Source organism: Gouania willdenowi, chromosome 9 (assembly GCF_900634775.1).
Source record: "Gouania willdenowi chromosome 9, fGouWil2.1, whole genome shotgun sequence".
Lineage (NCBI taxonomy): Eukaryota > Metazoa > Chordata > Actinopteri > Blenniiformes > Gobiesocidae > Gouania > Gouania willdenowi.
In genome coordinates, this window is record NC_041052.1 from 5,638,296 (window position 1) to 5,653,523 (window position 15,228).

The 15,228-nt window shown below is 35.5% G+C and overlaps 1 protein-coding gene across 4 annotated transcripts in view; it reads left to right on the forward strand.

Annotated features, from left to right (window-relative positions):
- The first annotated feature begins 2,899 nt into the window (after window positions 1-2,899).
- gpat2 (glycerol-3-phosphate acyltransferase 2, mitochondrial) overlaps window positions 2,900-15,228 on the forward strand; it is a 54,441-nt gene continuing 42,112 nt past the window's right edge. The window contains exons 1-3 of one of the 4 annotated variants that reach the window (XM_028457290.1): window positions 2,900-3,058; window positions 7,956-8,055; window positions 14,072-14,185. In XM_028457290.1, the coding sequence (XP_028313091.1) occupies window positions 7,984-8,055; window positions 14,072-14,185 (186 nt within the window). In that variant the 5' untranslated portion in view covers window positions 2,900-3,058; window positions 7,956-7,983. Of the gene's footprint in view, window positions 3,059-7,955; window positions 8,056-12,375; window positions 12,441-14,071; window positions 14,186-15,228 lie in introns of those variants that run through there. The other 3 variants (XM_028457291.1, XM_028457292.1, XM_028457293.1) reach the window with 3 other exon arrangements.

The window sequence follows — 15,228 nt, forward strand, 5'->3', positions numbered from 1 at the left end:
ACTTTCACTGTGAAAGAGCTGTTCCAAAACGAGAGAGTATGCAGACTGCAATACACACAGAGCTCAATAAGGAATGATTTGGATAAATGGCTGCCATGTAAGCTTTTATATGTTTGCTCCTCCCTTAGTTTGTTTGAACTACCATTGTCCTAAAATTGCTTGGGGTCAAAGAAGAAAAAGAGAAACACCAATGCGTCCAATAAGCGTTCAGCACATTGGAGAAAAAAAATATCATCATGATAATTTTACGCCTAATGTGAAATAAGGAAAAATAAGGAAACTGTTGTTTTTTGAATGATTTACATTGAATAGGGTCAAAATGACCCCAAGGATAATAGGAAAGTTAAATAAAAGTTTACCTGTGTAAGAACAACTACACTTGAAGCTTGATGGTTATTCAATAAACACATCTCATCCAGTGAGAGATTTGATTCTGATCATTTTTTTCTATGGTAAATTACTTCATTAAAGTGCAAGATTTTTTGAGTGAGCACTGGGCCCACTTACAGGAAAAGCCCATACATGAAGAACTGAATGTATAAGTAATAAATGAGACTCTAAACATAGTACCTTTAATTTATTATAATTTATATCAAGGATTTTTCTAGATTTATAACATTTGTTATTGATGGATTATCATTCTTTTAATAGATCTCATTGATGTGCCAATATTTCTTATTATAATGTGCTATAAGGACATTACAAACCACACCATGCAAAGAATGCTGATAAATAGAAATCCCGTAAATAGCTTCGTTCTCTTTGATTATAAATACATTGCTTCTGGTCAGATGATGATATACCGTAGTTAATTACAGTTTCATAACCATTTGCTTGTCTCTTATTAGACTGTTTACAAAACCATTCTCTATTGGCGATGGCTACAGTGGAACTCCTGTGGAGTTAAAAAGAGAAATGGAGCATAGAAGGTAACAGAAAGTCCTTTGTTCTGGGAAATCAATGAAACTCTTAGGCTCATTGACGCACAGCCACTGATTCACCAATTGATTTTCTATGTGTGAGCGTGCGGTGAAACGGTGAGACAGCTGACACGTCCGTTTGCATGCTTATACCTGTTTGCCACATTAGCGTTCTTATTCAATGGCCTAGTTTACTTGCAGCCTGTAAATTAAACTCCATTCCAATGAAGTCCATGTGGAACACTTTCTGCCGGCTCAGCACTATCTTCCTTCCCCAGTGGGTTGCTATGTAGACAAAGATACGCTGCATATGCTAGCACCAGGTATAGCCTACATTATCTACCTTTGAAGTTTTATCTATATATAACTTTTTCACACTGAACTATAATTTTCAATTAAAATTACAGCAGAGATGTTTGTCGATAAAGATATTGTTCTCCCATGAAATCTCAAAGTGCATTATCAGTGTTGAAAAGGGAATAGATACAAATCTGTTAAAGCTTCAGTCTTTTCTCAGGTTCAAACTATTTGTTCCATCTCAAGCTGCTCAAAGAAATAAAATTCACTTAATTTCATGCAGGCACAGTCCATGTCATGCTCACAAATGCAGACTTACACCGTGCAATTTACCCTCCTCTTCATTATTATGATCACACTGTTTTTCTACTCTGGCCTCTATCATCCCGGTTAGCGTGATGCAAATTGAAATGATTGATTTCTACGGCTTTATTGTGAATAAAAACTTGTCCAGAATGAAAGTACTTGTTTTAAAAAAAGAAGAAGAAGAAGTGTTACCCTTTCTTTCCTGGCTTCTGTTTTATCACAACTCAGTAATTAAACAGTAACTCCCCATTGGGCAAAAACCATTGACACCTGTGGTGTTATTAGCTATTTGTTAATTTCCTTTTTTTATACAGAAACCTTTGGAAGTTCGAGTTACTGATCATTCACACTTTAAAGGCTAAAAAATAAATAGCAATGAATTATGCAATCCGGATTTGATCTGAATGGAACTCGGTGAGGTAATTGATAAACCAACCTGACATATCTTTATAAAGATGAGTCAATTACAAAGCAAGGATTTTTCCCTTTCAAAATGTAGACTGCGTAAGGTCTATCTTTGGTTATTTTTTTTGTTATAATCCGTTAAATAGTTTTGACTTAATCCTGACAGACAAACTAAAATAAAAATAGATGTCGGTGAAAATATGTTGAAGGTAGAAATTACCGCCCAAAAGTATGAATTTGAATTTATGAAATTTTGCCAATGATGAGAGAAAGGGATTATTCTTTTTTAAACTGTTCCAGAATAAATATGTTATTCCAGATCCCACTTTGAAATGTAGTGCAATCATCCATGGAATAAGATCTATCTTTGGATATAATGTTGTCAAAATTCGTTAATCACTTGTAATATGATGTTATTCATATTATTATGTTATTACATTAAATCATTTTATTGAATCTGTGGTCAAATCACTTGTTTATTTGCAATATCACTTTATTTAGGATGGAAATGTAAACACTTACCCAACACTGATGTTTGAAGTGAAAGTCTATTAGGAACTGATAAATCAGGATGTTTTCGGATGTTTTCTTTGTGATTGGATGGGCTATTGACTTTTTCTTATAGTTTGGCATAAAAAAAAAGTGATTTGCTTATTATTGAAAGACTGATCTTTATTATAATTGTTGTAATGTTTAAAAAACATTCAAATTAAATGTGTCACAGGCTTTAAAAATATAGCAAATGAAAAGAATAAACTCTAAACAAAGAATGAAAGAAAGATAAAAGAAAACGTGCAGAATTAAATAAAAGACTGTTAATTAAATACGGAATAAATACAAGTGAACACATTACAGTGGGGAACAAATAATATAATGTAATATAATATAATATAGTTATTATTATTCAGAGTTTGGGTTTATCGTCAGATGGGCGTGGCCTTTGAGGTTTGATTGACAGGTGATTTGGCAAATTACCTGTAACTACGAGCAGTCACCGACTTGCAGACTGAAAACTCGATGTAAAGAAGTGTCTGGGAATAAGTTGCTCTTATTGACATTCATAAACGTGTTTTCTTGCTGATTTTCAGCCAGAACTGTCCACACGGCCTCCAACACGAGTTCAGCAGCTGGTAAGTTGATTAGCATCTAAGCTAATTAATGAAACTATGACACTCTTTGTTAAAGGTGTGCTTTGCTAACATGTAGCTTGCGCGGTAGCTTAGCTTGACTTGATAAAATTAAATAGTTACACAAATATTCTTTGCCGTAAGTCATTTTATTTGTCATTTATTTGGTAAATTAATACGTGAGCCCGTGGTTCCAACTGCGCATGCGCTCTTACATAAATCACCGTGTCAACTATTTTGTAATTATTTGTACTTTGTCAAATAAAATTGTTTTATTTAAACTTGAAACATCTACTTAGAAAATACATAAATTGTTAATTCATCATAGGTAAAGCTTATAAAATATGTAAGGTGTTATTGGCCAAAACAAGAAATAAGGTCCCTGGTGAGACTCTCAGGCCTATGATTGGACCGTTTGCAAACATGTTTTTTGTAGCCGAAATGTTAGAAAATGTGAATACATTTTTAAACTCTTATTCGCTGTTCCTTGAGAGACCAAGTGTCAAAGTCAAGGGCCGAGGACCAAATCCGGCCATTTAGAGCTCCCTGTTTGGCCCGCAGAAGCAGGGAAACATGACAGAGATGAGAGAAAAAAAATAGTCATTTTGTAAATTACCTCATAAATCAAGTCTTCCAAATTCACAAATTCAATGAAACTATTTAACTAAATATTTACAGCAACTTGTATTTTTCCCGTGCCTACGTGACTGCTGTCCTTTTTTATTACAAATGGGGGAAAAACACAGCGTTCCTCTAAATTACTCACAAAAATTAGGAATTTCTAAAGTGACTTCAATGCACTTTGTGTTAACATGAGAGAACATATTTAATGTGACTCTCTTTCAGCAGCCCAGTCAGTAATAGGCCTGTACAATATTATTTAATGAATTACCGAAATATTTTATTTATTTTATTTTATTCTGCATTGTACGAGCATTCGAACATTCGAACAATGCGGAAGATAAAATAAAATACCGGCAACCTTTGTGGTCGGATGGTTGCCGGTTCGAATCTCACCCGGGCCATCGCTGTGGGATGTTGAGCAAGTCCCTTAACCCCTAACTGCTCCCCAGGCACCGCAATATGGCTGCCCACTGCTCCTCTGGGATGAGTTAAATGCGGAGGACACATTTCAAATTTGTAATAACATATATGACCAATAAAGGCGAAAGCCCCGATTTAATCTTAATCTTTAATCTTTAATTCATATTAAGTCTGGGCAATATATCGTGATTCAAGATATATTGAGTTTTGGCAATACAGAAAATGACAATATCGCCTATATCGAGATATGTCTAAATTTAATTTTAACTTATTTTTACTTATATACAATCACGCAGTACAAATCACATCTTGCAAGTATTTAATATTATTCATAAAGTACAGTCAAACAGTGTCCTTCTTTAAAACTTTTCCATATTTCTGAGATATAGATTTTATAGTTTATTTTGTATTAAAATACTTCATGAAACTAAGTATGTTTTTTTTTTTTTACCAATTTGAGCCTTTTTTTGCTTATTTTTTAACATTTTTCTGCAACTACACCAAACTTACCATATTTTACCCTATTTTAGTCACTTTTTCTTGCCATATTTTTCTTCCTTTTAATGCATTTTTGCGACATTACTCCCATTTCTGCCACTTCTCAGTCAAATTTAAATGTAATTTCTGCAATTTTTTTTTCACCTTTAACTCACTCAGTGCCATTGACTCGTCAATTGCGTTTTTTCACGGCGATTACTAGAATACACCCTAGCGGAGGTCCCTCATCAATATCTGAACTGTAGTGTGATGTAGTGACCAACTGGTGCCCTGAATGTGGCAGCAGCGCACCTTTGGATGAGAGATTTAAAAAAACTAGAAAATACTGTACTATTTTCCTTTTATTTTTCATTGGCAAATGGTTATTAATAAATCACGGGCCTACTTATTGCAATCTTATTAGCAACCTACAGCACATTAGAAAAACTCTCTTAATTGATCAATTAATGATAACAAGAGGCAACTATTAGTATTCATTAATATGAAGGCTGTATTGAGTAACCTGTGGCCTGGATCTACACTCATGCTTCTATGCATCGCTGTGCGTATTCCCCTGATGTGATGGAGGCTGTATTGACATCCTGGCTACGCTGGTGAGATAAAACTAATTTTTGTAGCGTTACTCTAGGCTACACCGTGCTGTCTCCAGCTTGTCTTTATATCGCTGTTTCCCTTTGGGTGTGTCTTATATAACCCCATTAGAGACTTAAGTGATGCTTTAGCTGCACAATTTGCAGTTTTACACCCTTCCCTCCCTTTTCCCCACCGTCTTATCTCCTCCATCTACTACAGCACCTGTGAGGTTTCAATGAACCCTCTATACCTCTTATCAATGTCTTTCCTCCCTCCGGAGTTGATAATGAATGTGGGAACTTGAGCCAGTTGAAGTGGAACATCTCCCAATGGGAAAAGGTTTAAGTTTTAATTAGCAAAGTTAATGTGGCAGAGTTAGATCAGTGCAGTGGGGGTGAGAGATAGAGAAGTTTCACGTTGGGTTTAATGAGACTCCTGAACCTGACAGTTCATGGTGGACCTCACAAAGATTTATCTAAGAGGAGGTAATGACAGACAGCAGGACATGTCTTTCTCTTTCCGAATCAAATTACTTCTCTCCAGTCTAGATGGTGGCTTTTATAAGGGTATAGATGTGTGCTCATCCTCAGTTTGCATTAAATGTACCCTAATTTTCAATGATTACTCACTTGAGTGCGAGCACAGCCAGCGCTATCAATTAGATGACCTGTTTAGGACGGACTGTGATAAAAGTAGGAACTCGTATACCTGCATTTCTAAGTGGCTCAGGTACCACAGTCATTTATATAAAAAGCTATTTTTTAGCTGATTTGTATTTATCTTCCCTTTTACACACTTCGCTCTTCCTTTCCTTTTCAATTTCGACCTACTTCACTTAATGTCAACTCTGCCTTTTGGTTTTTGTCTGCCACACAAAACTGAGTTCAAAAAGCGACCTTAAAGTTTGCGACTTGTGCATTGAATTAATTCCATTGTTTCCCCAAGGTTTGCTGGATGTTAGCACACATTAGTCACTGAGTACATTGGCAGCACTATTTACAAAATAATGAGTGCCGTTGCATTTTAAAAGAATTAAATAAAACTTTGTGTTTCCGTCTTAGTTGCTATACTTTGTTATTTATCCTAAAAAGCATGTATTTAGCTTGTTGGTGTTTGGTGGGTAAAGAAAATGATACTGATCTGTGTGCATCCATGGATAAATACTTGGGTTTTCAGATTTCCTATCGCGTTGAAGTCCCTCTAAATGCATCACTGTCTGTACGGTAATTCGTTCTTCTACTACAGCTGTATTCCTGTGAGGAAATGCACTCTTATCTTCTTTGCAGCAAACCCAGGTGTTGTTGATTAATATACACACTTAATAAAGCAGAGAACTGTGTACAATTGTGTGAAATCAAATCAGGGTTTTCTAGCTTCAGGGGTCAGTGAAATAAAGTTAGGAAATTACAGTATATCTACGGGGTGTAATAAAATTGTACACATCAATGTAAGTAACCACAAAAACATTAAAATACACAACTCCCATGTTCTCAGGTAATGCATGAATACTTCTATCAACTAATTTAATTTGTGTTTGATTAAATAAAAGCAAAATATCAGCCATTAAATGTCCTTTGAAATTAAGTAATGTTGTTGTAATATATTGTTTTTAAGATGGTTTTAGAAGTCAAAGGGCTTGTGTTGTAATTGATAATAGTTTATTTTGCCTGGTAAAAAATTAATATTTGTACCTGCTTTTTTAAATATGATCTGAGATTTATAATTAATAACAATGTTTGAAAACATTTTCAAGAAATACATTATAATATACATTTGTATTGGCTATTTTTTATTTATTTATTTGCTCTTGTTCTTTTTTCTTGTCAGTGTTATTTATCTACCATTGGCCCCACCCACTTAAGGTTTTGGAGCCCTTCTTCAGACTGATGATGACTATGAAGCCAGTCTAAAGTTTTAGCTCTGCATGTTTTTGTTGTGCAGTTTGTGCTAACTTTCAAGCTTGCAAAGTAACTAAATCTTCACATTATGTGAAGCCCTAATGAGTATGTGTGAAATTTGCCAGTTTAATCTTGATTTATTCAGAAAATGTGAAAAGCTTAGGGCTAACCGATCGTTTTAAGTGAAATAGGAGCTGCTTTGTCTTTAGAATCAGAATCAGACCTACTTTATTGATCCCAGGGGGACATTTTTAAGTAGGATTGTAAATCTAATCAAATTGTTGTTTATACAATCCTGAAGGAATCCAGGGGTAAAGTTGCCTTCTTGTCACTGGTCTTATGATTATGAGGAAAAATGTGTTTCCCTCTCGGGTCTTTAACCCCAAAGGTTTTAAAAAGATTTGAGTGTAAATACTAGCTAAACTAAAGCTACTTAAGTTTTTCAATCAAAGGTTAAGTTGGAGACCAGCTGGAAAAGGCAACTTTTTATAACTCTGTTGTTGTTCGAACAGTATAAATTAAATCAAGGAATTCATTCTAAACAAATCATGAATTGCTAATTTAAAAACAGTGAAAGGAGAAAATACTACATCAGCAGGCAAAATGATGGCTTGGAACTCAGGGAGAAATGCATCGCAGAGCGCTGCCAACAGCAAACTGCCAAAGACTAGATGACAGAAAGAAATATGTGTTGGAATGAAACTTAAAATATATATATATATATATATATATATATATAAAGATATAAATTGAATCATGTCTTTGATAGAATGTGTATTTTACCCCTGAGTTCTCATAAAGCTTTTTGCCTTTTACTCACAGGCTGCATGGTTTTCAAAAAATAATAAAACACAATATTCTCTGTCCTTCCTTTAATCTTTTTCTAGAATAGGTTTTTGATGCAGACAGCTCACCATGGTGCAGGAGGTGGGTGACGGGATAAACCAAGACGTGGTTCTACCGCCGGTTCAACAGAATATACCTGCTGTAAGAGCCGCCTGCATGAATGCTTCCCACTGACATCTTAGGCCACGAGCACTAATCTCCAGGGCTTTGTTTCTGCACAATCACAGGGGAACACACAAACCCCCTTTGTGCTTAAAAGCGTCTGATGTTTTCCAAATTGTGATGTGATAAGTGACTCACACTGGCCAGCTGGAATAAGAACACGTTTCATCGGTGCTGCCAGAAGGAAAATCTGTCACGGTGCATGTTTGAAAAAAGGAGTAAACAAAAAACAAAACTTTTTTCACCATTATATCTGCATGCACATTGTGTGTTGTGCTTTTAATTTGCAGAATGGAGAGTTGTGTTCTGTTGCTTTGGGGACGTTGAGTAAAGACATGAAGATAATCAGGCTGTTTTTGTCCCAATTTTCCCCTTTACAAATGCCAGATCATCTTATAACTTATAAGATTATCCTCTAAGATGATCCACTGGTCTGAGGTGTGTTAACATTAAATTTGTCCTGATAGTCTGCTCTTAAACAGTTCATAAATATTTAACTTATTCAATATTTACAACCTAAACTCCTCGTGTGTGTGTGTGTGTGTGTGTGTGTGTGTGTGTGTGTGTGTGTGTGTGTGTGTGTGTGTGTGTGTGTGTGTGTGTGTGTGTGTGTGTGTGTGTGTGTGTGTGTGTGTGTGTGTGTGTGTGTGTGTGTGTGTGTGTGTGTGTGTGTGTGTGTGCGTGCGCGCGCGCGCGCGCGCGCAAAGCCGACGACTCCCTGAATAAATGAAACCTTAACATTTTATTCAAAGAGAACTTGCTGGAATTTTTACGCGGATGTCAAAGACACATCAAAGCGATCAGCAGATGACTCTGAAGAAGACTGGCAGTTGACAGTAAATTTCCTGAAAAACAGTTGTCTGAATAAATGAAACCTTAAAATAGGATTTAAAAAGAACATTTTTATTTGTTTGTTTTTATTATTTTGTTCGCTGATAGAGACAGGTCAGGAGATGGGCAACTTCTCTAACAGTAGGGGCCACACTCTGGATTTTTTGCTCTATTCTATTACCTATTTTATCATCCCCTTGTAAAAACCATTTTATAAACGGCACTATCAAAGATAAATCGAGATTTGTTTTCCATTTAGACGTTAAAAGCTGTTGACATAAGTGTCACAAAATGATTGTTTTAATATTTATGTTAACCGTTTAAAGTGTGCCCTGCAGTGGGACTCCTGTGAGAATGATCTGGGACTTGGTTTTCGGTGACACTAAGTGACGGCAAATAAAACGGAGTGTGAGAAAGCATCCCTGTCTTAATTATTTGTATTCCCTGTCGAGTTTCCAAACACCGTGGCTGTTGATTGCGCTTCTTTGTGGCTGCTGAATGACTTTAAATCAGATGTCATTTCAGTATCTAAATGTATCCCCTGGAAGGATTTACAAATCACCACAGGGTTCCTCCACCAGCAAAAAGCCTAAAATTAGGTAACTTTTGGGAAAAATCAAAACTCACACATGTTTCTTTTTGATGAAGTCGGTGTGAGATGATTTAAACAGTGTGCAAGCTTCAACTGCGACTAATGAGCCTCTGGAACGTGTGAAAAACATAATTATAAAACTGAGGCACTGAATTCCTTAAAACTCCATGAAAATTAGCGCTAGCTTTGATGGGAGTTATCAGGTTTGTGATCATGCTGAGGTGCAAAAAGTTTGACATAAATTCACTCCGAACTGTTTTCTTTTCATAACTCTATAGCTGTGAAGTCAGCTGAGCACGGACGGACATTAAAGTCCGATGTTTATATACGCGCTGTTTTGTGGGATTTGGTCGAAGGTTACGCTAAAGAACAAAGGTTTACCGTTGCTGGAAAGTGAAAGGAAGAACTTCTGGCACTTTCCTATGCAGCCTGAGATCAGAGGTGACTGATTGTTTCTTCCAAGGAAAAGCAAATTACAGCAATATAAAGAAATACAACAACAACCTGGTTCTAGAAAGCCTGAAACTGCCCGATCCCCTTTCAGCTCTTTTTTTTTTACAGATAAGTGGGATAAAGTTTTTACAGATAAGTGGGGTAAAGTGACAGATGCTGCTGGTTGCCCTTGTCTATGTACATTAACAATGAATAGTGTTTTACTTTAAAAGAAAAATGAATAAAATGCAAATATTATAGGACTGAAACAAAGAAATGTCACGTAGATCTATTAAAACAATTTGATTAAATGTAAAACCTATAATTTTCCCCGCGACCCTGAAAAAAAGGAGCGAGTGAGTTCGATCATGGATGGATGGCTCTATAATTCTACTTTCTATATTTCATCAGATCACTTTACTGTTCATATTTAGGTCACTGAGAAGTAAAATGCAAGTTATTAATATGAATGCTTGATATTTATATTGTGTTTGTAAGTTAGGTTTTAATATTTGTATTACTCATTTTGTGCAGTCTGGCACTATGTGGGCCCTGCATAGTGACCTAGGGCACTTCAAAGGGATCGCTACTTATTTTTACAGACCAAAACCTTTGAAATGGTCTTATTAGAAAAAATAATTTTTGCACCATATTCATTTAACTTTTAAAAACAGGACTACTTTACTGTTTCAGTGCTTGTGTTCCGCCATCTTAAAATCACACGTCACAAGACCCAACAGCCTCTAAACATCCTATTAATTATCATGGGAGTGAAGCATTCAGCCTGCTTTTTAGATCATTTAGCAGTCAAAATTCCTACTTATGCTGCTTTTGGTTGCTCTAGAAAAATCAGGAAAATGTAAACCTGTTTTGTTCACAGAAAGAGGATAAACAAAATCTGTGACCCGAAAAAAAATCTGTGAACACAGGACCTAAAGCAGAGAAGAGCGTTCCTTAGGGACCTAAAAAAACAAGCGTCACCGTTGATCTATTAGCAAAATGTAAATACGGTGCCGATTATTTTGGTTATATTGAACTTTCAGCACCAATTCTTTTTTGTGTCGTTGAAATGTCATTTTGGACTAATGGGCCCACCCACTCTTCAGTCAAAGAGGGGATTTAAAGTTTCCACTGTTATTAAATTATCTTGAACCAATCTGTGGTAATGTCATTGTCCTGTGACATCCCATTGTTTAATTTAGTTTTTAGCTAAATATTTATGTGATATTATTTTATGTTTTTATTGCAAAGAAAAAGAGCTCTCCTAACAGACATTTACTCTCCCTTAAATAGTGCATGGCTGATCCTCTGGTGGCTGAAGTTATCGAGTAAATCACGGACAGTTGAAGGACACACCCAAAAGGACTTCTATTCTCAGGGTTTGTGCATCTTCAACAGTCTCTGATTTGCTCGTTAACTTCAGCCACCAGAGCGTCAGCTGCACACTTTTTAAGGAAGAGTAAAGGTCCCTTAGGAGAGCTCTTCTCTGCTTCATTGTCTACTACCAAACCACAGAGTTGGAACTGTTGCCCCCAACTGTTTGTATCGTCTTTCCGTAAACAAAAGAGGGTTACATCGGCATCTTTAACTTTTCCTGATTTTTGTAGAGCAACCAAAATCAACACAAATGGGCATTTTGACCGAAAAAGCTGCGTAATTATCTAAAAAGCAGAATGAATGCTTCACTGCAATAGAAAGCAATGGAATGTTTACTGGCAAATGGGTGATCCCGTGATTTCAAGTTGGTGGAACACAGGCTCTAAAATGGTAAAGTTGTGCCATTTTTAAAAGTTAAACAAATATGGTGCTAAATAATGTGCTTTGTTAGGCATAGATCTTCTAATAAGTACATTTTAAAGGTTTTAGGCCACATTTGTAAAAACAATGGCAGAATCCCCCTCTAAAAATGTGGCAAATGAGGAAACGAGACCATAGTAAATATTGAGTGACCGTCATATCATCGGCATCAGATTAAAATCAGATGATAATTGCTTTACACATGCACATGTATTTCCTTCTAGTGTATTTTGATCTGTTTTCCACAATTGACTTTTTACGCTACAATAGTTACTTGAGCTACTTACATTTGTCATTTAAATCATTTCCTCCAAGCACATTTATCTTCTTTACTCATAGTTTGTTTCCAGCTTCGTCATCAAGTTAATGTTTTGTCTTAAAATCGACTCTCATGCCTCATTTTCTGGAATCAAACCTCATCCTTTAATGAGGCCAAACTGCCATTGATTCTCGGAGATCGATTGGCTATTCAGGTCTGAAGTGGTGATCACTCTGCACCCTAAATAGCATTGTACCTATAGCGTGATTATCAAGGGTTGCTGCAGTGACAAGCTATGCCTTCCCCTCTCTGCACAGGACACTATGCAGGGTATTGTTGTACAGTAAACTGGACACTCTAGTCTCAATATCCTATTTTCACACAAAAGAGAGAAGAGATGAAAGATGACGCACAGGCAGGAAATACCACTCCAGTGTCAGTAGAGCTCAGGAGGTAGGAAATGAATGAGATCCATCCCCTTAAGGTCCTTTCACTGTCTTTTTTCTACACAATGACTGAACAAATATTATGCAGTACAATTATTACTATAAACAATCAGGTCCTGTGTATGTGGAAGTTAAACAAGTTTGACCAAGAAACAGTCGTTAATTTCACTAATAATATCCAAAATATTTGCTGCATCACTTACTTGACCTGCGTTGACACCAGGGTTGGGGTCAATTATAAATGTAATTGATAATTGATTACAATTATGACGTGATTGTAATTTTAAAAATATGTTGCTGTTGGAATCCTAATTGAGTTCAGATATTTGACATTGTAATTGTCCTGTAAATTCTATAAAAACTGGTAATTATAATTTAAGTAAAGAATTCTATGACTTACACATACGTAGTTAACAACTATTAAATATGTTTCATATAAACTTCCCAATACTTGTCAAAAAATTTTAATCTTGGAGTATACTGACAGAAAAAAGGCTCAGACGCCCACACTAAATATATGGGACTGTAGACAAATGATGACTGAAAAATATTCCATTCTTTTTTACTAGATTAGATTAGTTTATTATTTAAACTAGAAAATACTGTATTATTTTCCTTTTATTTTTCATTGTTAAAAGAATCCCTTGATAAACTATTCAAAACAATGCAATTTAACTAAAAATAAATCTTGAATGAAATAAATAAAGGAATAATACAAATGAAGAAGAAGCCTATTAATTTAAATTCTGGTTCTATAATAAAACAATGCAAAACTGCATAATAGTTCTTTTTCTTTTTAAAAGTGCAACTGAAAATGTATTTTGTGCCTTAACAATTGGACTTAAAAAAAAAAAAAAAAAAACTTCATTGCACTGATTTACGTCAGATATTTGTTTGAACTAGCACAGGGCACTGGTAACCCAGTGATCGGTTGGCATGCAGCTAAACTAGCAGTGAAGAAGAGATGCTATGCTAGCAGACAGAGCTAATAGAAAAACGTGACTTTTACAGATATTCACGTAATATTACAAATATTCTTTCGGTGCTAAAGGGGTAAGGAATCATTTATTAACATGTAAGAGTAGAAGCGGCCAGAAAGAAAATAGTAGCAGAAATATGCAGTGTCCTCTGCTGTTTAAAAAAAGTACTGCGATTCAATTTTCAATCGTGATACCTATGAATCGATTTTTAACTGCCTTACGATTAATCTTTACATCCCTAATTGTAATGGTAATTGGTCACTGTCGTCATAATTTAGTTGTAAATGAACATGGATAATTGAAGATGCAATTGTAATTGAGCCCAATGCTGACACTTACTGTTATGTGCACTACTGATTAGTCCATGTTGACTTGGATTTAGTCAAACCATACCAATGAAAAGTTCAAAATGAATAAAGGCTCTGCATACATTTGCAGTTTAAATCGCTCCTATTTTTAATTAATCATGCAAATAATGAAGGCAAATAACATGATGAGCAAACACATTAGCACCCGATTTCATCCTGGCCTCTCCAGTGTCAGAGGTGTCTAAAAGATTTAATCACTTTGACCTTTATGAGTTTACAACAGAACTGTTGTGACATTGTTATTTGAGTTAATGAAAATCTGCATGACATCTTGTTTTCTTTCCTGTCAGCTGTCATGGGAACTGAGGATCAAGAGAAAGCTGAAGAATGTTCCGACCTGTTTGGGCAAACGCAGACCCGTTATGGTGCAGGGCTGCTATCAGTGCACCCCTGAAAGTCTGGTGGTGAGTGCACGATCACGGAAAAAAATTGAATTAAAATTACAATTAGTTGTAAAAATTTAAAGCAACTTGACTTTGTTGTAGAAGTAACTCTTGGTTTTCAGATAAAATCTAATGGAATTAAAACTATAAAGCTGCATGGTTGATCTTTTTTTTTTTTTTATCAGATAAAGACATAGTGTAGGCCACAGAGATCAATTAATCAAAGGTCATATGCTTGAGAAACAAGATGCAAAAGGTTGAAATTGCTGCTCGAAAGTTTTTGATTTCCACTGTAAACACTCCATTTATTGACATTGTGGGAAGAGTTTTGTGTAATGCATTGTGGGATGAGGAGTACAGTAGATGGATGCTTAGAAATGTTTTTACTTCATTCTTGAAATGTTTAGTGTTTCTTCACCAGACAAAGAGGACAGTGATTTGCTGAACTCCATTTTTGTTCTAATTTGTTCCCAGTATTCCCTGTGATATCACCTCACTCCGCCAGACATTTAATTCAAGTCAGATTTGGATATTTTTGTGTAAGCTCTGAAATAAACAGCGGTAATTATTTTGTTAGGAAGTCAGTTTGGCAGAGTTTTTGGGGGCAAACACAAAAAAAAATATGTAAAAACACTTCGATGTATTCGTCGCCTGGAGCATTAAATTACTCAGTCTGACCACTGAACTCACATTGACATCATTGTAAGATTATTTAAAGAGTTACTCAAACCCAAAGTTTTTAACTGACGTGTGTCTAGGCAGGAAATTCAAAAAATGTCTTATTGATTTAAATGTCTTATTGATTTAAATGTTCTTATTGATTTTAAACAATTGAATGTTTTATCATGTAAAGCACATTGAGTTGCCTTGAGTATGAAATGCGCTATATAAATAAATTTGCCTTGCCTTGCCTTGCCTTGCCTTGATTATGGGCGTGGCTCCTGGAGCAGTTAAGACACACCCAGTCTATACTTCAAACTCTCCAAAGAACAATCTATGCTATGCTAACAAGCTACACAATACTCACTATACCTTCTTATTCACAATTTTCTCAATCCAAACTA